The sequence below is a fragment of the Poecile atricapillus genome, chromosome Z (assembly GCF_030490865.1).
Source record: "Poecile atricapillus isolate bPoeAtr1 chromosome Z, bPoeAtr1.hap1, whole genome shotgun sequence".
NCBI lineage: Eukaryota > Metazoa > Chordata > Aves > Passeriformes > Paridae > Poecile > Poecile atricapillus.
Genome location: NC_081289.1, coordinates 77158228 through 77185588, shown reverse-complemented (window position 1 = coordinate 77185588; position 27361 = coordinate 77158228). Strand labels below are relative to the sequence as shown.

General features: G+C 36.5%; 1 protein-coding gene across 5 annotated transcripts in view; it reads right to left on the bottom strand.

Annotated features, from left to right (window-relative positions):
• Positions 1-228: 228 nt before the first annotated feature.
• LOC131573793 (uncharacterized) overlaps positions 229-27361 on the bottom strand; it is a 39713-nt gene continuing 12580 nt past the window's right edge. For 2 of the 5 annotated variants that reach the window (XM_058828050.1, XM_058828049.1), the window contains 10 exons: positions 25781-25963; positions 22402-22569; positions 20608-20709; positions 17738-17848; positions 15981-16159; positions 7809-7966; positions 6541-6583; positions 3728-3914; positions 1738-1873; positions 235-938 (listed from right to left, as the gene is read on the bottom strand). In XM_058828050.1, coding sequence (XP_058684033.1) covers positions 839-938; positions 1738-1873; positions 3728-3914; positions 6541-6583; positions 7809-7966; positions 15981-16159; positions 17738-17848; positions 20608-20709; positions 22402-22569; positions 25781-25963 — 1367 coding nt within the window. In that variant the 3' untranslated portion in view covers positions 235-838. Of the gene's footprint in view, positions 939-1737; positions 1874-3727; positions 3915-6540; positions 6584-7808; positions 7967-15980; positions 16160-17737; positions 17849-20607; positions 20710-22401; positions 22570-25780; positions 25964-27361 lie in introns of all 5 variants that reach the window. The other 3 variants (XM_058828052.1, XM_058828048.1, XM_058828051.1) reach the window with 3 other exon arrangements.

The window sequence follows — 27361 nt, the reverse complement described above, 5'->3', positions numbered from 1 at the left end:
TTTTTTTTTGTATTGGATGCATCTTTGAACTAACCTTTGTAATTTTTCTTGAATAAGTGTTTTGATAAGCTTGGAAACTGAATATTCAGTTTTATTCATAGGAGGAGTTATTTACATGCTAGACAGTTATGTGGAATACTGTGTATATGATCCACTGTAATAACCACAGAAGTCTAATCCTGATATCCCTGATACAGTTTTATGCTGCTGTCTCTTACTGCTAACTTTGGAGGAAACAGCACCCTTTGATTCTTGAATTGATTTCTGTTCACAAATGTGCTGTGATGTGATGGCAGATGACTAAATCAAAATGATGATAAAATTAAAACTTAAGATAGAATGTACAGTAGCACAACAAAAATGTATACATTTATTCCATGAAATGGTATGTAGCTGCTAACCATTCAGTAACCCAGCTTGTCTAAACCTTAAGCACTACAACCAAGAAACTTATAGGCAAACCCACGTATGAATCATCTGGATGGAAAAGCAAAACACTTTGCAAAGACTGTGTTTGCAAAAAATCCCCCAAAACTCAAAAAACCCAACAAACCCACAAAAAAACCCCAGCAAGCAGTACAAAATGTATGTGAAATATATGTCAGGTCACAGCTGCAAAGTAAACCTTATGTGTGGTCTGAGTTGAAGTAGAAACACAAAGTACAGTGACAAAGAAGGCAACATTTCTTTGCATTTATTTACTAATGCTTACAAAAATTCTAAATGAATTGCAATGCTAAAGATTAGCTGCTGCTAAATATCTCTTGAGATGACTCATAAGATATAGCATGAAATTTTAAATGCAAAACAGAAACAGGGAAAAAACTGAGCTTTCTTCTCACATCCTTGTCTCCTCCAGTGGTCTGTTCATGAAATCTTGGATTGCCTGGTGTAGGGGTAACCATTTATTAATTGAAGCTTTCAAAGCTGTTATCCACCTAGAAGAAATGAAAGACCAATGAAAGTCCCTGATCAAGTCTTATGTATACATTGTCCTTTGAAACACACATCTAATAGTGGGGTTTGTTCAACTCTGTTACTATGTGTACTCATAATCAGTGGATTGGAGAGATGCAGAAGGTGGAGGCATTGGCAACAAAAAAAAATATGTCTTAACAGCAGTTTTCCAACATACTGAAAAGCTTTGTCTTTTTTTCCTTAAATTAAAGCCCAGGTAGTGTAATTAATAGGCTTTAGGTAAAATCTCCCACTGACAGATGTGGAATTTGACTGGATTATGGTGAGGGAATTTACCTTCAGAATGTAATTTCATATCCAATGAAATGGCTAATTTCCTTTTGGATAAAGTCCAATTTGCTTAAATTAATTAAATTCTAATTCTAAATTCTAATGGTCATTGATGGAAGTAACTAATTCTTGGGAATGAGAAAGATATACACTCCATTCTCACTAATGAGAAGTGCCATAGCTTTTGTGGTCAGTATATTCACCCACATATAATTGTGAAAGGCACCTAATCCAGGTTTACTTCCAAACCTCTGCAAGCCAACCTTGCTGCTGTTCCAGCATTGAAAAGAACAGAACTGATGACTTACATGTTGCAGGATATGTTTTACCGTAGTTTGACTAAGGATACTGCTAAAGGGAAATCTAGGGGGAAAAATGAAAACAAACTGCAAAGTTGTCACTAGATCTTCCCAAGCTACAGAGCTCCTGGTCTCCTACAGTGTGGTAAAAAAACTGGAAAAAAAGACAAACAAAAAATATTTGGTTTACCTTTTGTTTTCATTTACATTCTCTGCACATAAGTAGAAAGTTTTAAATTCTTCAGATGGAGGTTTGAGTTCAATTACAGATCTCTTGGAGCCCAGGGACTGTTCACTCACAATATAGCCCTGCAGGTAAAGGCCACCTGGATAGAATAAAATAGCATGCATTATGTATACTGCAGATACCATCTATAGAATTTCTGCCAATTACAAGCATACCAACAAATTTGGCAAATTGGGTTTTCAGATTGGTGTATTCACAGTTTTACAGACTTTACACTTAAAAATCTGAAAGTTCAGCTTGCTTTTCTTTTATAAAAATTTCAAAACAGTATTAAATAGGCTTCCTTATCTATCTTATCTAAATAGGCTTGCTTATCTATCAAATGATAAGCAATAAATTTATTTAGCTTTTCATTAAATAACACATGGCAAAATATTTTTCCTAGCATTTGACTGCCATTAATGAGGCTGCCGCAAGCCACTGTAAAGTTCTTTGGAAGCGAGGCTCTTGTGGGTGATATTTTCTTTTTCTTTCCTTTAAAAACTAAAGGGAAATGAATTTCAACATGAAAAAAAATCCTAAAAGCAGGTTTGGTTACTCCTGCTGAGATTAGTAACTGAAATGCAGGCCACATTAACCAGCTGTGAAGGAGAGGCATTAGACAGAACTTGATCTTCTGGTCATTCTCATTTTAACTAGTTTTTTTGTCTCTTCTTTTTATCTATTTTTTTTTCTCCAGAATTTATTTCAGTGAAACTCAAGGTATAAATTCACTTTATACATACATGTATATGTATGTATATGATTATGGTGAATAGTCAGAAAGATCTGCAGAACAGAATCTTTATTTTTGGGGAGTCACACATTTAGGCACAACAGCACCAAATTAATGTTCTAGTATTGAGAATGATACAACAGAATGGGAATACCTGGTGAAAACTGAAAAAAATGCAATAACGAGAAAAAAACACTACCATATAGAAGAATTTTTATATAGTAGGATATTTAAACACCAAAACAAAGTATTTGGCATAGGCTTCAGTGTCATAAATGCATAAAACCTAATTTCTGGCTTTCTGTTAATTCACTGCATTTCTCTGCGCAAACCTTAGTTTTGGTTTCATGTAAAGAGGAAATCCCTGGTCGTTTCGTAAGTATGGCCTTTGGCAGATGAAGAATGTTATGCAAATGATATGAAGCACAGCACCTTCTGCCTGATAATAATAGCATAAGCCCTAAGAAAAGTTTTTCCCTTTTGACCCAAAGACTGGCTAGTAAGCAAAAAGAAAATTATTTTCTTTCTGGTTCTTCTGACTGCCAGTTTCTTTAGCACAAGGAGAAAGCATTTGCAGGTCCTCACTCATCCCCTCTGTGTGTGAAGTGAGCTCTACTTGCAATTGACCAGTAGCATCTTTCTGCTGCTTTGAGAGTGGGCAGCCACCCTCTCCTTCTATGGGGAGGGCTCCTAGATGGTAGCTTTAGCTGCAAACGACCACATCCTGGACCACCAGGTTCTCCAGCAGTAGGAAAGTTCTGCATATTGAGGGGTAGAATAGCTTAAAAAGGTCATGTGAAAAACTGGTAGCTTCAGGGCAACCAGTCAGAGTTCATGATATCTGTGAATGCTTCCTAACATGCAGGATTTCACAGCTTTCAGGAGACTGCCATCAGTGGGACTGCCTCAACCCATCCTAAAGTGCTTTAGAAGGGTGGATCTTGTTTCTGGTAACTACTTCTGAGCTAATGTGTGCAGAATAATTGCATTTCAGAAAGAAAAAATGAAAATGTGGAAGGAAAAGGAGAAAAGACTAGGGTTAAGAATTAGATGGCTAGTGAATAAACAGAGACTGAGTCTGGTTTTCATTCATTGACCTTCATGGAACAGCATGAATTTCCGAATAAGAAACTCTCATTAATGGTAAAGTTCTTCTTGGAAACTGCAGTGAAACATTTTTACTTCAATAATACATTAAAATCTAGCAGCCATCCCTACCTTGGGCAGGTGTAGACCGCAGAGTGGCATAGAAGTACAAACAGCCATCCTTCAGAATGCAATAGTGCTGAATCCAGACATCTTTGCTCCTGTCCAGCTGGTGGAGAAGCCCCAGGCACTCAGGGTTCTTGATAGCCAGTGGTGGGAGTGTAGTGTTATGCAGTGTGACATCTACCCATACGTGGTTCTGTAAAGTAAGCATGTAATGAAATGTTCTGGTGAAAAGTTAAGGAGGACATGCTGGTATGAAAAGACACAAGCTCTAGTCTTCTGCTAAGAAATTAGCTTTTTTTGTAAAAATATTTTGAAAAGTTGTGCTGGCTTTGGCTAGAATAGAGTTAATTTTCTTCACAGTAGCTAGTATGGGGCTGTGTTTGGGTTTTGTGTTGAAAACAATGCTAAAAACACAGGGATGTTTTAGTTATTGCTGAGAAGGGCTTGATCTGAGCCAAGGGCTTTCTGCCTTCCACCCCACCAGTGAGGAGGCTGGAGATGCCCAAGGAGTTGGGAGGAAACTCAGCCAGAAGAGGTGACCCTAAAAGACCACAAGGATATCTCAGACCATGCAACATGCTCAGCATATGAAATTTGGGGAAGAAGAAGGAAATGGGTAAAAGTTTGGAAGAAGGAAATGGGGGAAATATGGTGTTTCTCTGCCTGAGTACCCATTACATATGATGGGGTCCTGCTCTCTTGGGGATGGCTGAACACCTGCCCAGCCATGGGGAGAGGTGAATGAATCCCTTGGTTTGCTCTTCTTCTCTTTGTGGGTTTTCCTTTACCTATTCAAATGTCTTTATCTCAACCCACAAGTCTTCTCACTTTTAGTCTGCTGATCCTCTCCCCTCCTCACACTGGGAGTTAGTGAGTGGGCAGCTGGGTGGGGCTGAGCTGCTACTGGGGTTAAGTTACAACAGATTTCAATGCTGAAAATGAAATTACATAAATATATGTGTGATAGAAAATATCCAGATGCCTACTCTCTTAAAATAATGATTTGTCTTCTCGGTCTTTTTTTATTTTTCAGTACATGTTTTGTAGGTAACAACAGGATTACTTCACAGCTGTATGAAGTTTGGTTGTTTTTTTTTAAATTGTTTTCTTGATTCTTTGACTTCAGTACTTTTTACTGTATATAATCTGGCAAGACAAAATTCACCATTTGCTCTCAGGATTTCAGAGAAAATGTCATGGTATCTGTCAGTGGGATACTGCATTCAGACTTGGGTGGAAGTACTACGACACGTAAAATCTTCCCTTCCCTTCCCTTCCCTTCCCTTCCCTTCCCTTCCCTTCCCTTCCCTTCCCTTCCCTTCCCTTCCCTTCCCTTCCCTTCCCTTCCCTTCCCTTCCCTTCCCTTCCCTTCCCTTCCCTTCCCTTCCCTTCCCTTCCTTCCCTTCCCTTCCCTTCCCTTCCCTTCCCTTCCCTTCCCTTCCCTTCCCTTCCCTTCCCTTCCCTTCCCTTCCCTTCCCTTCCCTTCCCTTCCCTTCCCTTCCCGCACCTTCCCGCACCTTCCCGCACCTTCCCTTCCCGCACCTTCCCTTCTTTTTTTTTTTTTTTTAATATGTTGTTAATGGATGAATGCACGAATGATGCTTCTGTATGTCTAATGTTGGAAATTTTATACAAGAATTATGTATGCATACTACACTAAAGATGGACTCTTTTGATGTGTTTTGTCTGTGTGAGCCTTTATTATCCTTTTTGGCTCTGGCTGTTTTATTGTTTCTTTAGGTTAGGACACACTATTTCAAGTGCTTGATTTACTTTTGCTGTTTTCAAGTGTGGATTCCTTCCTATTCTTTTGAGGAATGCTCAGGAAGAATATACTTGGAAACAAGATTGGTTTCTCACTTATAACCTCATCTGAAAGCTAAAGCCAAAAGAAATATACGTTTGATTAATTTTACTTCAGTGCAAAATGTATTAAGGCAACAAACAAACAAACACCTTTCACTGTTTTTAAAGCTGTCGCTAGACACTGCTGAAGGCATCACTCATCTCACTTCTTCTTTCACTCATTAATGCAGGTTTTAATTTGTACCTTGCTATTTTCATATTTTTATAAAGGTGGTCTGTCTATAGCAGGAAAGAGTAGGCCTCATGGGGCCAGGAAAAGCAGGCTAAAATGTCTTTGACCTCTATGGTTCCAAGTTGTGAAATACTAAAATTAGCTTCTCAATTCCTAGTTCAGAGGTCAGCCAGAGACTATTGATACTGAATTATGCTGGGCTGAGTAACGTCTCCCAGTAGTAGCTCAAGATCAATTATGGCTGTATTTTTCCCAGCTACAGGGGCCAGCAGAGAGCATATGAGATGGATAAGTCAATTTTTATCAACATTCTTATCTTTATCTCTGAGAACACAGAAAATAAGAATCATGCCTCATCACTGCCCAGTATTCTGTCGGAAAAAGTGGGTTGCCTGCAATCAAGGCAGAACTGTGGGAAATACTTAGGAAGATATGGCCCTTCTCTTTTTTTTATCCCAAACAGTATTACCTAAGGCTTAGCACATACTTGTGAGAGTCATCTCAACCCTCACTTTCTGCCTGCTAGACTAATTGCATGTTATGTTTCCAAACCAGCCTAAAGTTGCTGATAGCTGGAGAGATGAATTCCACCATATGGCAGCAATGCATATAAACTGAGCCATAATTCTGTATATGGCTCTTAGACTGGGAGTGATTCACAGCCCAACAGAACAAAAGTGCAGCTTCCATGTCTACACCTGACCATGTACAAACACAGTTACTCTCTCAGTCTTCTGCACAATCTGCTGTATGCATGCTTCTCACCTAAATACAGCATTACCTGAAGGATGGGATGCACTGCTTTAGCCATAGCCTCCAGCCACCTATAATATGATGAAAAATAAGAATAGATTAGTTTGGTAGAGCAGAACAAATATGCTTCACTGCTTCTTCTAATTCTTGCCAACATATGCAGCATCTAAAGGGATGCACAATTTTCAGGACATATTCAAGGCTTTAAATCAGGAAAGTAGTGGATTGAACCTAAATAAATACTGCTGACTCTCAAAAGCTTGCTCAAAATAACACATTGTGATAAATAAAGACAATATTGCAGAACAGGGAATCTATATATCAAAAAATATGGTTCAAAATATAGTTCAGCTTGTCAGGCTAAATGGTTACTCTCCTTGTCTTTGTCACAATGCAGATAATGAATTTGTGGGAAATGTAAAAACCCCTTAAACTGGAAACTACAAGCTATTTGTTGGCAAAGTTATTCTTTTGTGCTATGGATGATACAAAATTTGGAAATGGAAAATGCTCTGCAATTACAAAGGTGGGTAATGTTAAGTAGTAAGTTTGTATTAAAAAATGGGTGTATGAATACTAAACAGTCAACTTAATTCACAGCTTTATTTGTCTGACAATTCCCAATAGAACAAAGAGGAAAATTTCAAAAATACTTGATTTTAGTACTTTTTGAAAGTTATTACTCCATTGCTCATATTATGGGTGATTTTAGTCTGTGTTTTCTCTGCTGTTTTCTTTGGGAAATGCAAAACCGTATTTTTGAATTTTAACTCTATGTCAAACCCAAAGACATTGCCTCTTATCAGAACCAATGTGCTGTTGTGGCACATTTGCATTTTAAAATACTAAAACGAAAATGTGGCTGAACGACAGAAAAGCAGATGAAGATGAGATTGTATTTATTACTAGCACTGTCCTTATTGGGCAGAAGAGAGACTGATAAGCAAGTTTACATCCACAGGAAAATTTACACTTCCATTTGATATAACAGTGGAGAGAAGGCATGAGAATAGAGGTGAAGTTTTTGTTCTCAGGATAAATCAAGAATTCAGGGGGGCAACAAAACATGAACATAAAGATTTTATTTAAAGAAAAAGGCTATGAAACTGAAAAATAATTTTGGAAGCTTCTGCAATTGAAAAATAGAAATGTTATCTTCTCTTTAGTTGCTGATAGATTTTAATTTTTTTCCCTAAGGATCAAGGCAGGTATTTTGAACATTCTCCAAAGATTTAACAACCTTCTTCCCATACTGGAATAACAAAACAGATGCTGATAAAATGAAAGATCACTTACCTCTTCATTTCTTGGTTGGAAGTTGCACAGAAGTAGAAAATCCTATTTCCAGCTTGAGGTATACATTTAAAAACAAATGGTTTACCCAGACTGGTGTCGACACCAATTTCTGCTCCTTCCAGGTTTGTTACTTCCAGGGGTCTGCATTTCCCTTCATCCTGCAATTAGAAAAAAAGAGTGCCCAAAGTTCAGAACTAATATAAAATTGATCCCTGTGAGAGACAAACTAATCAAACGCCCTCTAAACTTGAATCTCTGCTTTTGTTCTCTTAATTGTTTTTGGTTCATTGGAAGCCTTATCTGCACACAAAAAAACTTTCTAGGTATGCATAAATATTCTAGACATTGAGGGTGCTGCTGAATGATACCAGGATTTTCAACGTGCACTGAAGAATTTAGGATCCTGGGACTCTCTGATAATCAATGCAACGTTTGCAGTTCGGTTTATGCTGAAACTCTCACCATATATATAGATAAAGGCAAAAAAAGGCTTAAACTTGAAAACAGCGAGCATAATTTCAGTTCCTTTGCAAAGTTGCTGTAAATATAATTATGTTCATAAACCTTCCCAACAATTCAGACAACCTTCAATGGAGAGCACTTCAAGACCCTTTTGCTTGTTTCTGATTGTGTCAAAGCTCTTCTGGACTGAAGGGCACTGCCAAAGTCTTTCCCTGTGGTTAGTAATAAAGAGCCATTAAGCTCCTTTATGCACATGAGTAGGTGAAGCAGTTTATCCCCACACTTTTCCAGCTCAGCTCCCCAAAAATACGTGTTTTAAATCTGAACAGTGAACTCTAGCTACGCTTTAAAAAATATTCTCAGCCCCTTTTCCTTGAAGATCTGTGACTGGAGCTTTAACAATTGCATCAAATTTGGTGAGAATAAAATGAAAAAAGAAAGTTAGTGCTGGGGCCTGTGAAGAGCATGAATGCAGCTTGCAAAATACACAGGTGGTGAAATCTCATAGAATAAACTTGGTTGATTGTTGGGAATTAATTAAATTTTGAGTAGGAGCTGAGCTATAATTGCCTCATGTCATTTTTTCTTAGCCTAAAAATAAATATATAGAGCCTTCCACAAAAAAAATGCACTTGTGGGAATTAAATAGTTAAATTCTTGATTGTATTCTCACTGGCACATGTAATTATCTCTTTGTTATACATAATTCTTCTGTAGCAACAAAATAATCTCTAATAATTACAATAGTATAAATAAACATTCCTTAACACGTTTCTTCGATTTTTACACATTTTTGTCTTCCTTTTTTTTTTAATGCTAAGCTGAAGTTTTTTAATGCAGAACTGAAGAAGATGAAGGCAAACCTGGAAAGTGTCAGTGTTGTGTGACTTCTTACTTATAATGCCTTCAGACACAAAAAAACCATTGCAGACAGCATAACCAAAACATGTATTCTGGTCCAAATCCCATTCCTAGAGCTAAGTATGGTCAGTGCTTTGCCAAGGAGGTATTCAGTAGGATCCTGTCCATGGTCCTGAAGGCAATGGTCACTTCAGAAACTGAAATGGCTGACCACTATTATTGCACATCCCTATAAACTTATTTTGTAAACACTTTCTGTGGTGTCTAAAATGGATGTAAATAGCAGTTCTGTGGCACCAAGAATTATTTTTATCCACTGTGTTTCAAATACATCTACGATGAGACCAAATGCCCTTCACAGAATGATAGAGAGCTGTGCTCTCCTAATTCTGATAACCTAGACCAGAGAATCATAGAATTGTTAGGGTTGGAAAAGACATGTTTGTAAGGGGTGTCTTTTTACTCATGTGGCTTTCACGAATAAGAGAACATTCCTTTGGCAAATATCCCTTTGCTACAAAAAGTGTCAAAGGTATATTGCAAAAAAAAAGTAATTATAAAAGTAATTTCTTATGCCTGAGACTGAAGTGCAACCCATTGATGATACCGCCATTATGGAACCTGACATACCAATGTGATGCTGCTTGAGATGATCATATGTTTAATACAGATTTTAAATGAACTAACTCAGATATTAGGTACTACTGTTCCATTCTATGCTAAACTAAAAAAAAAAAAAAATTCTTTTCTCAAGGTTGTGATCATTTACTTCATGAATTCTAGGCAGTCTTCAGTATCAAATATGGATGAAGTTCTCTAGGTAGAAGGCAGGAAGCAGGTGCTTCTTTGGTAAATGCTGTTCTATGAACAGGAGAAACATCTGAAGTAATCATTCCTAGATTGCTGCTTTTCCTAACAGGACCTGAGTTTTAGGTTAAATGTTTCTGTAAAAAAATTTAGTGTATTAAACAATGTATAATGATGAGAAACTGAAATTAGAAAGAAATAAACATAGAAAATTAGTTGTTTCCTTCCTATACTGTACCAAATGCTCATTAAGGTAGTGCTTGTAGCCCTATTTAATTTGGAGCAAGCAATTCCAGAATTCCAGTAATGCCATTCATAGTATTTCCTAAGTAATTCACTGTATTCAAATTTTGTTCAAGCACAGTTTTATTTGCTATACAAATTAATTTGATATACAAATTTTTTCTTCATGAATCATTAAGAAGCAGCTGAAGAAATATACGCACAGTTCATGCTATTACCAGTAAAAAAAAGTAACAAGAGGAATAACTATGAAAGATACAAGAGTCTGCAACTACCAGTAAGAGGGAATGAAAGTAACCACAGAAAACAATATCAAATCCTAGAAGTAATCTAAAAGACAATGTGAAAACTAGCAGCGCTAGAAAGCAGAAATGAAGTCTGGCTAGCTTGGGAGACTGGCAGTAGGAAGTGTGAGGCAGTTGCCCTGAGGTCACTGGCTCAGATTGGTTTCAGGTCAGTAGTGGCATGACCGAATTTTTTACTTTCTTTCAAAAATATCTTCCTGGATATGCCCAAGTGTTCTTAAAATAGACATTTCTTAATTGAGACAGGAAACAACTTTTTTTTCTTTTTTCCAGTTTCTCATTTGCCTACCTTTCTCCATCATCGCTGATGTGTCCACAACCCTCCCTGGCATTTTCACCTTCTATTATTTTCTCTGACCAGATTCTCCTTGAAAAGTCTGGTGCTGTTTGCTTAGTATATCACTAAAATGTTCTTCTCCCCATATATTTTTTTTCCTAATCACTCTATTTTGTGGTAGGCTCATTTTTTGGTTCTTTAAGGAAATCACAGATAAAGCCTGTTTACATTTAATCCTTCTTTGAGCTGGGCACATCGATGCAGAGAAAAGACTAAGGCTTTTTATATCTTTTCTCTTACACCTATTACCTTTGCCCTTGGGGAAAGAGCTTATATATATCAGTGAGGAGGGAGCTCTACAGTCCAGAATAGCTTGTACGACATTTTTTGCCAGTAGAGATGAATTTACTTAGTTTTTCATTTCGTTTTGCTTTAAATAATTTACATATAAACTAGAGAGTGTAGAAACAAACTGAAGAACAAAACAATATGGGTTGAAGATTTAAAAGCTTCTCTGATTTGAAGAATCTAATTATCCTACACCAAAGAGTACTGGCTGCCAGATGAAGTACAATCAAATAGTCCAATGGAATAATTAATCTTCACATTCTAGTTGGTCTAGCTGGTTATTTTCTTGATGTTGAGTAATTTGCTGCAATTAATTGCACAAAAGGTAATGAATAGTTTGCAGGACCAAGTCTCACAGGAAGAACTATTGACTGAGATAAAATTTTGAACAACTTGACTCAGATCAAGTAATGTATCTGTGTATCACTTTCTCTGGGTCAGGGTATGCAATCTTTTAAGCTAAAATTAACATACATATCATCAGCTAGTGTTATTTCTCATTTCTCAATAGAAATAGTACAGAAGATGTATTTGAGACAGTGGAATCAGCAGTTTTTCAAGTGTAAACTGAAAAATATATTCTGGAGTGATGGGAGTAATGAAGAACATAAAGAAATCAGATTATACACAGGCTCTACATGTGGCAGCTTCCAGACTGTGGTGATACAGCTCCAAGCAAGAATGAAGAACAAATAGAAGTCATATCTCTAAGAGCAATGGCTCAGACCTAAATCTATTTCTGGCTAAGCCTCTTATAGAAAGTGATTAGGCTTAGCAATGAACACACAGGCTTGTTCAAGAGAACAAAGGACTGAATATTTGTCATAGATTGAAATGCTGTGAAGGCTCTGCACATGGCAAGAAGGGGATTTCTTTCTTGGTGTAATAATTGTACTCTATATACCACAGAAATTAAAATAATTTAAAAGCATTTTTTCCTTCTCTCTTCTATTCTAATGGAAACAGGAATATGACCTAACGTCTAATGATTTAGGTGATGTAATAGCTACTTACCAGGTTGGGGTCTAATTGTCTTGGATGATAAGAAATTCATGTCTTTGTTCTCACTGCCCTCTCCTCAGCTTAGAGATATTTTGTCTTAGTCACTCACACTATGCCTAAGGGCTTCATAGAGGCATTAAACTTGTAAGCTTAAGAAATGAAAATCATAATTATCTTTCTAAAAGTGGCATTATTATATATGATTACAATGAAGACTGAAAAAGTGTACATTTCTGTCCTTCAGTGCTGCCATAGGAAGAGTGCTTCTCAAGAGTATATACTGCAGTTTTCTTATAATACGTTTCATAGCATTATGAACATGAACTATCATGAAGGCCATTTCTCTGAGACTTGGGACTACACATGAAAGTCAATTTTCTCTGTATTCACTGTTCAGTCTCTCACTACAGCTGAATCTCTAAAGCATGCTCTTTTCAACTGTCAGGACAATAGTTTCCAACTTGACTACTCCTTCCAAAGTAACTGTTCCTATTTCCTATTACAGCTTTTTCTTTTGACTTTCCTACTTAGAGTCCATACAAAATGCTGGCAACAAACCCATACTCTTTAGATCTTTATTTCTAACTGCTCTAGTTCTACATCATTCTTAGCTCATGGATTTGGACAGTGAAATTTGAATAAGTGACAAAAGTAGTACAAGGACCTTATAGAGCTGGTTTGACTAGAATTAATCATTCTCTAACTTCTGGAAAGGAAGTCTGCCATGTTCAGACTCATGTTCAGTATCTTGTGCTTGCATTGATAACACTTTCCTGTTGGAGACAGACCATAACCACAATGATATTTATTTCTTAATTTCCTTTCAGGAACTAGATTAGTTATCTGTCTCACTATCCTCTTTACCAGGGTCTACTTATGTTCAAGAGACTGGAAATAATTCCTAGAAACACTGCAAGATAAAAAACAGAGAGGAGCTTCTTATACATGCTTCTTTATTTATCCAGTCTTACTTAGCAAGAAAGCAATGAGGAATTAAAACTAGCAAATTCTGGCCTTCAGTGACACTTTTAGTGGTTTTGTAAAAGCCTGCATTAAATTTATTGAACTCCTTACATGATGTATTCTATCGTTGAATTCTGTTGTTGAATTCTGTTGTTCTGTTGTTGGATACTTGTAGTGAGGAATTTTGGGAAACAAGTTTCTGACTATAATGTCTTCATAATCCTTGTCCTTTCCTATTCAGATTTGAATATTGTTAGCATGTTAGCAGGTATGTCCTCAGGAGAAATGAATCTATGCTACACAGTCTTTAAACTCCTTAATGTTTCTGGGTCTCAGAAGTTATATTCCTTTTTCTTTAATGAAGCCACAAGACCAATTTTCTTTTATCCTGAAGTCCACAACCTATATTAAGGTTTTCAAGTTAGCTGTCATGTTCTAAAAGTGACTTGCTGATGACAGCTCAGAGATTTAAAATGTTGAAGTGATGCTCTGCTGTTGTGAAGTAGATTGTAGTGCCAATCTTATTGGTCTCATGTAAAGCTGATTAAGACTTATTTGTCCTGTACTGAAGTCTTCACCACAAACATTTTGTGGGGACTTTGCAGCCCCTTTACTGTGAGGAGCAGCAAATGGTACTTTTAGAGGAGAAAACATTGCTGTCTGTAAAGAAAGGATCAGTGTGTGACAACGTTGATGTGTTTTCAGCTACCCCTGAAAAAAAGTGTGAAGTTCAAGCACAAGAAACTTGTCTGCTTATATTTGCCTTAGGGAAGGATTTAAGTGTACATTCATGTCTGTCTCATAATTTCCAGCTATCTTTCCTTTAAGAGAAAAACTGGGCATGTTGAAAAATAATGAAATAGCATGTTTGAAATGATTCAGTGTTCTGGATAGCAGGGAATCAGACCTGTAGAATACATAGTGGAATTCCATGGTTGCCAAGTGTAGGCAAAAGTATTATAAATCATTTTCTCTGATGATCTCAGCAATTTACCAAAACCAAGGTTCTAGCACAAAAATATCTCTGCTCTGAGGTGGCAAACATAGCTACAACCAGTAAGGTGAAAAATGTGTTTTAGCTAATTATATGGGTTGTAAAATCAAGGACATCTGCTGGCAGTATCTGAGGGAACAGTAAGTAACCTTGCATGTGAAATGACTGAATATTTTGCAACACCTATCACTCTACCACTGTGTGATTGGCTAGAGATAACTCAAAAAGAAAATCAATTACATGGGACAGTCAAATGTAAAAAGCTAGAAAAAGCTAGAAATCTTTTTAAGGTAGGTGGGAAGAGAAAAATTCAAGATGCATAATTTCCAGATGCAGATTGCAATGATGAGGAAAGTAGCTCTCTGTGTTTGTTGATATGGATTAAAGCAGAGATTAATCACCCCTTCCTTTCTCCACTACAAAACATTATATGCTATATTTCAGGCTTATATAAAAAGCCTAGTTGTCTTCTTACACAACTGAAAATCAGGCATGGCCTTGCTGGAGTCACTGGAAATACACCAGTGTAAGCTGATGTTCTTAACTACTGAATGAAGATGAGTAAATTGATTACCCTGACTATTTTGCTGGATAGTGCCAGTTTATCCTGATTAGTTTTCTTTCCTGAATTATTCTTGCCTTCGATTAACTATTTCAAAGAACTTCTTAGATACAGTAAGTGAAAAAAATTTTCCTCCAGAATGAGGCAAGGCCTGGAACATAATCTTGCCAATTCAATCATGCAGCTGGCTTATAACATAAAAGCTGTGTTAAACGAAAAAAATTATTTGTAATTCCCTTAGAAAAAAAAGTGGGATGAGCAGTCCTATTTTTACATCCTGGGAGAAATCATACCAAAAGAAATAAGTAAATACGCTTGAGATGCCTCTTGTTTCATTTGGGCATTAGATCTCTCAGTAGTGAAGAACTCTATTTAAGTATCTTTTTCTCTCTCTTACTAAATGACTCTTTCAAGTACTTTGTACATGAGGCAGTGAAGAAAATCCTTGTGTTTTCATCTGCTAAAATAGCACCTCAATATTTCAGTGTATTCTTTGGAGCCCAGAGACAGAGAGCAAAAAAATGGCATGAAATAATTTAAAAAGTAATTGAAGGGCACTAATCTTGGGTAATGCAAGAAAATAAGCAGTAGTTAGCTCTTGCTATAAAACATTTATGCAGTGCTTTAAATTTATTTACTCTTTTTAAGAGAAAGCAAATGTAGATAATTTGCATGATTGAAATATGTATTTTCTAAGTGCAACAAATAAGATAGTTGAGGAACAAATGAATTAAAAGAAACCTACAATTTAAAAGAAAGAAGTGAAAATATAATTATATCTTAGTGTATGTAAGATTATGGGGTACCTTCATTCCAATTTATGTAACACTCTGGCTTTGTGATATTTAGTTGATCAAAACCTGGAAAGTGTTTAAAAGTTTAACTAGATATTCCTTTTTACATTTCAGGAGTTTGATGACTGATATGGTTATGATAAAATAAAATCTTTCCCAAAGAATCTTCCTACATGTTTGTATCTTTTTAGCTTGAACTTTTTACTTGGTTTTGTTTTGACACCAGAACAGCTAGTGGTGAAACAAAGCACTGTCCAGACTGTTTTGTTGCATAACCAGTGGTTCTGCAGCATATTCCTGATTAGATGGCTCATGTGTGTACCATGACAGGTGCAGAGAAACAAGACTACCAGCTATTCTGCTGAAAATATCAGATGGATAGAGAACTGTAGAAGAGCTCTCAACAAGCCTCCTTTTTATGCCTCATGCAAAACACTGTAGCACTGATGTAATGCTGTAAATGCCATAAAGAAAGATACAAAATCTGTAAATTTGAATACAGAGCTGCTGCACTTCAGGGCAGGGTTTGATTCCTCACCAGCCACTCTTCTTACCTTCTTATGTTTGTAATAGTGTAGGTAACCGTTATGTTTCAGCACAAACCACCTCTTTCTCCAGCCCTTCAGTATTGCTGATTGTGTTCGTTTGTGCAGGTATCCTCGGCAGGTAGGTTTGGGGGTGTTGGGGTAACGGCTGATGTCTGATCCCACTATCATAGTCAGGATATCAGGACCTAAAATATTACATGTGAAAACATAAGTCAAAACTATAAATGTGTCGACATTTCTGAATACCCATGTAGGGTAAGGAGCAGGAAGGCGGTATTCTATACCACACCCATGTCCTCCCAATGTAGCTTTTGGAAGCAGCTAGGAGCAAAGCAGCCAAGGAAGCATATTAAATCAAGTGTTATTTGGCCTTCTTTTAACACAAATTCAGGAATGAAACTAATTCTGTGTTGAGAACTAGTAATGGAGCCAGCTATCTGAAGATACCTCTAAAAATTTTTTTGGTGACCTCTTTTTGCAAGCAGCACCTTTGATACTTGTCTATTTTATCAGTTAGGAGGCGTAATTGAATTTCATTGCTCAAATGTGTGTACATAAATTGAGGTTTAACTAAAAATTGCTGACAATGCTCTTAGGGGCACCTTCAGTCTCTGACATCTTACATATGCTCTTGAGAATTCTTTATTTTCCATGCCTTGGAGTATTCTAAACTTTTCTGTGCCCCTCACTGAGGAGGGTGGCTGTTGGAAGCTAACCTGTGCTAAAGCGTCTGCTTATCATTTGCAAAAGGTAACACTCAGAAGAGATGATAGATTGCAAGATTTAATAAAATACATTATCTTCTTCATCAATGAGATGCAACATCACAATATTTGTTGACAATATCAATATATCTATGATTTTGACCCTAAAGGCCTGAAATTCTAATTGTATCAACACTAAAGAGCAGGTGGCAATGCCTGAGGGCAGACTGAGAAGTGTGACTATGACACACTTTCATCTGCAAAACAATAGCTGGGTTTCTTCTTTGGGACCGGAATGCTGTTAGTGTGCCAAGATTTAATCCTGGGATTTTTCTCTGAGGAGTTAAAAATACCAGTAATCAGAGATTTATCTGCTAAGACACTCAACATTGTCTTAAATACAACAGTGTGAATGACACCTTTATAATTAAATAACACAGTATGTGTCAAGATAAATTTGTCACTGTCTTGTAAATGTATTTTAATTTATTGAACTTCCCAAGAGCCTTTGTCAAAACTTTATCTGGGATAAATAAGGGAATAGCAGCAAATGAAATTTCAGCATAAAAATGTGGTTATCTTTGGGTTTTAATCATCACAATCCTAGGAAGAATATACACAAGTAATGTCCCTGACTCTGTTTCAGTGGTGGTGCAAAAGGATGTCTCACTAAATAAACTCTGATCTCTCGAGTAGACTTCAGGATTTGGAGGCAGAGAAACAGAAGAAAGATGTGAAGTCACTCCCTGAGGATGTATAAGGCCTAAATAAGGCATTTGTGTCTCTGCAGTCACTTTCAATGCTTTCTGAGTCACTTTATAACAGGAGAGGCAAAACCATTACTGTCACATGCTCTTTGGGGAATTATTTTCTAAAGTGTCTAGAGAACAAGGTCTAGATAAAAGGTGATCTTGGCAATACTACTGTATGAAATAGTAACACATTAAACTATTAATTGAGATTTCTGTTGCATACATCACCCCATTTGTCTGGATGTATTTGGAGCTTTAAACAGGAAACTTGACCCATTTATTTAATTTATTATTATCTCAGAATTACCTTTCCTTGCCAGATTGGCAGCTTCTGAATGTGGCATGCTGGTGACATCAGTTCCATTGACTGCTATCAGAATATCCCCAACTTGAAGTCCTGCTTCTTCAGCCGCACTATCTGGAATGTAAAGAATAGAAAAAGAAAAAAAGAAAAAGAAAAAGAAAAAAAAGAAAAAAGGAAAAAAGGAAAAGGAAACCAACCAACTAAACAAAAAAAGCCCTCCAAAACAAAAAAACAAACACAAAAATTTATTTAGTGCTAAAATATAAAGCATATCTATATGATCACACTTTTCTAGAAAACAAGTGTCTGTTCAACCAGTCAAAGATTATGTTTTATGGCCTTCATGATTTCAGCTTGGAGGTAGAACAGATTTTACTGACCAGCCTGTTACACATTTCTAAATGAAGCTTCAGGATCTGGATACTGGTGCAGCCCTGCACTCAGTGTAGTGTCTGTGCACTGTCAGTGCAGAAATTTAATTTAAAATGCCATTAGGATTTAAATGCTTCTAAGATGCAAATAGACATTTGACTATGAGAATTTGAGAGTTTTGGCCTGAAGTGCGGAGAAAGATCTGATGCAAAGCTCTGTAGAGTGAGTAGAAAAATAACTAAAATCTATTATTCTGATAAGCTTTGAATTTAATCCCAAAAGAGATTTGGTACTGATATTTATCTTTATGGTTAATAGAATTTGGATATAGCATTTTGAGGATTTTTTGCTTTAGGAATAATTTACAAAGTAAGCTAAAAAATGACAGTGAAGGAAGAACTGAGTCAGATTTTTAATGCATCACCCTTTGTTTATTTGTTAACCATTGCAAAGCACAAGCATTCCTAACAAAACAGTGCTCAGACACATGCCAGCCAAGAGTGAAAGCAAACTAGGGAGGTGATAAATATGCTCTATTAATGGACACCAATACATGGTTACTGAAATTCCAGTTACAAATTTCGCAGATACTCAAATACAGTTACAAATTTCTCTTTGTCTTCTCATTTATAAATAAACATTCCTAATGTACTGTGAAAGAATAATTCTGGAAAATATTATTCCATATTCTTAACATTTAATGTATGCTTTTAAAGATTTTATACCCTATGATGCAGAAAATGTGATCCTTCAGTGTATTTCTGAGAATGTTTAGAAATTGTAGGGAAAAGATTAATAAAAGCTTAATAATAAACAGGCACAATAAAGACCTGGTCCACCCTCATGTGTGTTACAAATAATTTGTAAATGTCAGAACATTTTGGGTTGTGCTGGCCTTGAGCATACCATACCAGACTTTTTAACTATAAGTGGTCTATAAAATATTAATAAAATATTCATTATAGAATCATAGAATGGTTTCAGCTGAAAGGGGCCATAAAGATCATCTAGTTCCAATATCCTTCTACTATCTTAGGTTGCTCAAAGCCTCATTTAACTCTGCTTTGAGCTTTTGAAGGCATGGGGCATCCACACACTGCCTGGATAACCTGTGCCAGTGCCTCACCACTCTCACAGGAAAGAATTTCTTCCCAATGAAATAAGTTATATTTTGATAAAATACAATAACAAGCTTGTCTGAAAATAACCCCATTTTTTTTTATGTTGTCATTGTTTTAAAGCAACTGCATTTGAAAACTACAAAGAAAAATGTGATATAAAATGTACTTAATATGTATTAAATATACTTAATTTTAACTAGTTGAGATAAATTGATAAGTGTCAGCTATTGTATGCATGATGTATGATTTTATTTGTACTTACATGAAGAACTTATGAACTCACAGGCTGCTGAATTCACAGGCTTTCCAAGTGTTGTCAGAATGATGTACAATCTAATACCTAAGGCTGGTAATAGTGACAGCTATTCTCAGACGCCATGCCAGAAGGCATGCACTAGCCTTCTCTGTGTGGAATGACATTTTTCACAGTATCTGCTTTTTTTAGTAAGAATCTATCCCAGCCTCCTGTACCTTCTCCTCTTTTTCTAATTCTACTATGCCTGTCCTGAGATGCAGAGCAGTAGAGCAAGCAGTGCTCTAAATTTGGATGAGCCAAGGTCATAGGCAGCAGTAAAATGACAGACTGTGTCTCATTCTCTCTGGTGTTACTGACTGATTCAGCTTTTAGCCAGATTTCTAAGATAGCGTAATTCACAGAGCCAACAATTTCAGACTTTTCATTGGTGACTCCCAAGATGTCATTCCTGAGTGAACAGTGCCAACTATTATTAAGGCACAGTTCAACTAGCTCATTCTTTTCTAGAGGCAGTATCTTACATTTCCTTTTTGCTGAAAACCATCTTCCATTTTTTGCTCAGTCACTTGGATTTTGGACTTTCTTTTGGGGTTCCTTACAATTACCATAATTCCTGGAATAAGTTAACACCCCACCTGTCAAGACTGACAGGTGGCTAAATGGATCCAATCAGAAGCGTCCCTAGCCAATAAGATTTTTAGAAATATTAGAAGGATCACTGCATCCTCATTTTCATTTCTAAAGGCTTATTGCCATTCATGGATGTCAGCCTACAAAAGTTTTAGACTTTGCATCTCAAGGGAAACTGAATGCAAGCACTTCCACAAGGTATGAATTGACATGGAAGAAGACAGGGCAGTGGAGTCTGATTTACCCCTAGGGATAGTGGGGCTCTAAGACACTTGTTCATGAGCATTTCATGCTATTAAACACCTTGCACCCAGGAATTATGGAAGTTATTGTGTACATCTATATTATAAATTATTATAAAACACATGTTCTGTACTATTTAGATAATAGTATATAATGTACACATATATATAATTATATCAGTGTATATCATAACATTATGCATTCATTTTGTATATATTTCCACAGGAGAAATTAACCAGTTGTTAACTTACTTGTGTCAACTTCAGTCACAAGGATAGGCTTGGAGAACTGAATCCTGAAACCCCAGGGGTAACTGCCAGTTCCTTTAGCAATCTTCACTGTTCTTTCTCGAACTGGAGATAGGAAGAAAGATACCTTTTTTTCCTCTACACATTCAATTTAATATGCTGCAGTCTGTTTTTAAAACTTTTTGTAGGCACTGAGTGTTACCCAGTGTAACGGATCAGTGTACTGATTCTACAAATGGTTGGGGTCTTTCAGTATCACTCCTGGCTATTTAGTGCTGGTCCTCAGACACAGACACCCTTCACACTGCAACAGATCAAATATCATTCATGTTAGGGCATAGGCAGACAGCAGTTTAAATTAAGCTGCTGGACCTTGTAATGAAAAGCTGAAGTATTCAGGTATTCCACTCTACTGACGGTATTCTGGGAGAGAAAAACCCTTGTGGTCTCTGTGCCTCTATGCTGAAAATACAAAATATACTCTAATTTCTCATATGGGTTTAAATCTGTTTATTGTAGTTTCATTCTTTTTATATTTCAAAATGCCTCTATCTTTTGGATAGTTTCTTCTTTTGTTTATCCTGCCACTCCACACTCCCACACTGCCTTCCATTCCTGTAGTCCAAACTCCCCAGCCACAGTGGCATCTTCTGCCAAGGTGGGGCTGAATTCTCTTTCAACTCAGCAGAATTTAACACTTAAAGGGATCAGCCCCAGTAAAAAGGAAGAATAGGGTCTAATTGCCTACTTCCATCTTTTTCTTAGAGTCCAATAGTATTATTATTCTGACTTAAATGTCCTGGTTCTTTAGCAAATATTATGCTTGAGAAGAGCTTCAGTGTAAATTTGATTTCTTGGAGCATCTGGTTTTGATAATTTGACTACCTTACTGCATAGTTTTTGGTTTTTTTTTGTTTTTTTAATGGAGGCCAATTCAATAGTAATTTATGACAACTATTTTGTCTTCAGATTGTGTAATATTTGGAAGACAGAAAATGCTTTAAAGGTTATTTTACTAGCAGGCCAATTGATGCTACCTGTCCAAAAGAGATACTTCAATACTGACTTTCATTATCTTGCTGTAGTTCTGAGCTTGCCCCTGGGAGAAGAAGCAACCAAAATGGTTTTCCAGAATATTCTCATGTGTGTTAAGATGAAATTTTTCAGTCAGAAAGAAATTTTTCATATCAGAAGATTTATAGAAGACATTTGTTTTCTTTCATATTCTGAATGATTTATAAGCTCCAATAATGAACAATTCCCTAGAAAGCTATAGGGGTAGCTATAGAGGTATTTGTCTTAGTTCTTTGAACTGTGTTACTTTTGAGTAACTTAACCTCTGAGAAATCTCCCATCCCCCAGAAAAAGTTGCTCACTATATCTGTTTGCACAGATTTAAACTATGAATAGAACAACCCTCCATACTCATAACGAATAACTACTTTCTGGATCAACTACTTCTGAAAGTTTGATGTAAAACAGATTTTATATCCACTTTTTGACCATAAATATCTCTATGAAGAAGAATATAAGAAGTCATGGAATTACATTGCCTCTACCCTTATCTCATGAGGTTTAGTTATGTACCTTTACCAGTTTATCAAGTAATGATGGTATTTTGCAAGACAATAGCTAAATAAGAACTATTCATTTTTTATACTCTTTTAGATTCTTGGGTTGCTCCTTTTCCCATTTTTAGCATAAGTGACCAGTATCTTCTCCAAAATGTTGTTCTCCTGAAATCCTCAGAGTGCCCATTTTTATACCATTTATTACCTGTTGCTTTAGCCAACTTACTTGCCACTGGTCTAGGTCTTTTGCTGAGACATCTAGGACTGTTATCTGGAGAGACATCATCTCCTCTGAAAACCCAGGAAGCAGAATGAAAGTTTTCTGTATAAAAACCTCTGTCCTCATTTTCAGAATATAGTCCCAGATCTACTGATCGAGCATCCTCTGAATTTACTGTCATGATGATAAAACAAGTAAAAGTTATGTCAGGAGAGAAAATTTATGAAGAATAAGAGACCTGAGACACCCAGCATGAAGAAGTGCCACAAACTTCTTAATGTACTGTTGGTAATGTTTTTATAGAGTTCCTCAATTTTGCTGCTGTTAAAGGATAAGTCTGCAAGGATTTCCAAATATAATATCACAATACTGGAGGCTAATGCATGTTGGACTTGAGTAAGAAGTGAAGTCAAAACAGGAGCTGCAACTCTTTAGGACAAATCTGGCTTTAGTTAGTTCTTAAGCTATCTTATGTGACCCATTTGATTAGGAAATCAAACAAATCTTCTAGAAATTTAGTATGAATTCAGTGCATATCAGAAGACAAAAGAGAAGATGAAAAGTATCTTCCATGATGGGGGCATTGATGACCATATTTTATGTTTGCTTAATCTTAGCTCTTTCAGACCTAAGACCTTTTTTTCAAAAAAAGAAGTTGAGGAAATAACAGTTTGGTGGTAATGTTTTTTTTTCCTTTTACCATAGAACTCTTTGTTAGTTTCTTCATAGGCTGCTGAATATTTATATGATGTGTTATGTGTTATGAGGATTTTCAGATTCATCTTTTATAATAATTTATATTCATAGTGTCTTGGAATGAGTTCACATGGAGATGGATGACAGTTCTAGTTCTCTGCTAAAGTTGAGGCTATCAAGGCAATAGGATGTCAGGCAGCTGTGGCCTGTGACAGATTATAAACAGCAAGTTGAATGTGAATGAAAAGGTGGTGTAATAGTCTGATAACATCCCAAGTAGATCAGAAGTTGGAACTTCAAAGTTAAGACTAGATGGTGAAAGTCATATATAAGAATACATCATCAGATGCTGTGCTAACAAATAGACTGAAAAGATAAGTTTTCTGAGTGGAAAAACCACATTTCAGTATGAAATTTCAGTATGAAATGCCTGGTATAATGCAGCTAGATTTAATGCAGCTGGAGGAAGGATCTGTTTGCTTTGTTTATCCTTTGTTTGATGTAAAATTATTTCCAGTTTAAAAACCGAGAAGATAAAAATTTGCCTTTATTTAAAGTTATATTTGTTTGGGAAGTCACTTCCTGAACACATCTAAGTGGCAATCCTTTCATCACTTAGAAAATGTGCTCAGTTGTGTCTATCTAGACAAATACTCCACATCCACTGGCTGCTCCCTTATGTAGAAAATATGAGATGACATGCTTAACTGTATAAGAGCTACTAGCAGACAAATAAATAAATATTACTATGCTGATATGTTTAAAGCTCATTTTACCTTGCTACCATGAATGCATAAATTAAAACCTAGACTAGCACCAAACAACTCAGTACAGCACAGTATTTTGCCAGTTTAATGCTGATTTTTTATAATTGTAATAGAGTTAGAGTAGGTTAAAATGTGACAAATGGGCAAAATATACACACTGACATACTGACATTATGGAATTATGCCAAAACATTTATCTTTTCTCCTTGAATTTTCAGAACGGACGTCAAACTGGTGTGTCAAAAACAAGTGCATTTAAATTCTTCCCCCCCAGATGCTGGAAGTAAGAATGTAAGGAGCTGCTTCTTCCATATGTCAGAGTTTTCTCGGGTCTGCCAACACAGTGGAACAGTCAAGCTAATAAACCAAAAGGGACAAAAGTCTCAGTCCTACAGCATAGTATCCAAAATGTAAGAATCTGTCACAGAATTGTCTGCTCAGTCACCTGTTCTGGACACCACCCTGGGTTTATGCATTGTGCCACCCAAAACTTTGTCTCAAGGAAAGCAATTCTAACTCTTGTAACTTGCTCTTTTTTGACTTCTTTGATTTCTTGAATATATATATATATATATTCTTTCTCTATGAAACCAATATGTGCCTGACTTAGTAAAATTTATGGTCCAGCTTTATATTCAAGAGACATTACTGTTGAAATCAAGGAACAGTTTACTGTGGTGTGTATAGCTTCTGGTAGGTTTTTTTGTGCTCAGGTGGTTTGACATGGTAACTTTCTAGTCCTTATGCAATGGCCTAGAATCTGTTTCAGGGACAAGTAATGAAAACTGCTACCAATAAAGATCTTTATTTTCATGTGAAATGTCAGTCATGCCTGCTTCTTTGGTAATAGGCACTTAAACTTTAGGAACTGGCTCAGTTACCTGAACATAGGCAGTCTGTACCATATCAGACACCTCAGGGTATCCTGCTTGCTGTTCAATTAATACTTCAAAAAGGCTTGGCTTCCCTGTTGGTTCACATATCTCAGGCCCCTCTTGGTATCCCAGCTGGCAACTGAAATCTGCGTTTGGGCAGTGAACTGAGGCTCTGTTGATGTAGGATTTACCTCTTTGGTACAGGCATGGGACATAGTTATAGTTTATCATCTATTGGACCTGCACTGAAGTCTTAGAGTTCAGAGTCTTCTATAGGCTGTATTTTCTCTTCTTCAAAGACGAAGTTATATATCTACAAATAAAATTTCCTGTACCAAAAGTAGTCATTGTAACACAAAATATTTCCACAGGGAAGTGCACATTTCTTCATCACTACAAAGTAGGTCTTGTATTACTAAAATAACAAAACAAGAGGTGAGGCAGTGTCAAGAAGTACTACAAATGCTCCCCCTAGGCTGTGCAATGTTTGCTTGATGGCTCCACCTGCATGAAATGTAAATTCACTGAGAAGATCGTCTTAGATTTCCTTCCCATTAAGTTTAAGCTGATGAATTTGCATGTGGCAAGGTGACAGATTTCTTAGAGACAGTTATGAGTCACAGTGAATAACAATCCAGGCAACAAGCCTAGATTAAAGTTGGAGCAGGTGGTTACCTTTGTGAGGAGAGAAAAGACTCCCAGCTCAGCACAGGTTCGACATAAGTAGATATCAGGATTACAATTTTTGTTACAACCTCAAACCTGCTGCCATGTGATTACATGTTTGTGCCTAGAGTTTGTCTTAATATTATCTGAGCATATTATTTGAGCATGTTCTACCATGAACATGCAGGGTGGAATCAAGTGGGTTTTTTTAGTCAGATTGTTTGCTTAACCAAGGGGAAAGGATGCTTCATGTTACTCATGATAATGACTAACACAAACACTCAGATAGTAAACTGGAGCTAATTTCCTTAGTTGAAAACCTTGCCATAGTGTCAATCACAAAAAGGGGAAAGATCCCAAGTGTAATAATAAAGTACTCACTTGATCCCTCAGTGATTGTGCTGTTTATGGAGCTTCCTCCAGTTGAACTGCATTTTTTGCTGTCTTTGAACTGCTTCCGTCTTCTGGCCCACTGGTCTATTGCATCTTCCTGGGAACTGTCACTTGCTCTGGTATCTTTCTTCAAAGGTAACTTTCTGGTTTTATTAATTTCTGATTTCAAGTCTAAGTAATAACCAGATGTTGTTTGTGAGAAATATGCAACCCGACTTGTACAAGTAATTTTACTGTTTAATATTTCTACATTCTAAATACAAGAATAATCTAACCAACACATATATGAAAATACCAAATAATACTGAAAATATTCAGAAAGTATATATTTTAGACTGCTTAAGGCCTTTATGCAGCAAGAAGTAGAAGTATCTCTAGTTTAATACCTATGTAGTCATTTGTACATCACTATTTTAATGCAGAAACTTGTAAATTACTCATGGATCTTGTTTAACATCTTACGTTTTTGAAGTGGCCAGTAGATATACAAACTCCTATTTGAACACTAATAATCTTGCAAGACATGCATGAATATTTTTGTGGTTTAGATTTCCTTCTAGTTAAGGCAGAATAAACTTACTTGTTGTATTATTATTTAATATACAATTGTAAAACAGATCTTGTGTTATATTCTGTTCTGAAAATGTGACTGTAGCCACTGGCAAGGGCAGACATGGAGAAAGTCCAACCTTCACAGGCTCACTGGAGGATTGCGATGATTGTACACTCACGACTGTACAGCCCTTTTCTGGCTTCAGCCAGATATTCATCACAGACATCTGGAATGGGCAAGGGCATTCCAGGGCACTATTCCAGACCATTGCTGAGAGTTAGGAAACCTATCTCTTGCAGTGCCCTTGTAACGCCCTTTGCATGGGTCCTTTTCTCTCTGGTACAATTATGAAGCCCTCAGAACACCAAGAGACTTCTTGATCACCTTTCCCCCATTCTGTTTATCATAGAGGCGTCTCTTCTCCCCTGCTCTAGATATTCTCACTCTTTGCTGAAAAATGACGCATTTCCTTTCAAGTGTCACTGGATTACTAAACTCCAGAAATCCTACACTGCCCAGTGTCTTGGCAAAGTAGGCTGCTAGTCTCAAACTAAAAGTGGATTTAAATTCATATTAATGAGTAAAATTTATTCTTGATGTACACATTTATTCGTTTAATGTAGGACCTCCACAGCATTGCTAGGAATGAAGAAAAATCAAAATATGACCCTGGACCAAAAGAGGGCCAAAGTGAGATGATAGGTATGAGAAAGAACCCACACAGATAATTCTTACCAAGAGGCAAAAGGCAAGAGAGAATAAAATAAGAGAAAATAAAATAAAGATGAAAGACATAGCTACACCTTACTTCTGTTCTGTGTCCTTAGCCATTTAGGTCTAATGTCCAGGAAGTCAAGGATTTTGGCATGCAAAATATCTTTAGTATCTTAGTTCTATACCTCATTTTATAGAGATTTCCATTTCATCAATTCTCTATTTTATATATTGATACTGAGATATTGGTATTGAGATACTGATATTGAGATATTGGTCTATATAGCAATATTTATCTATGT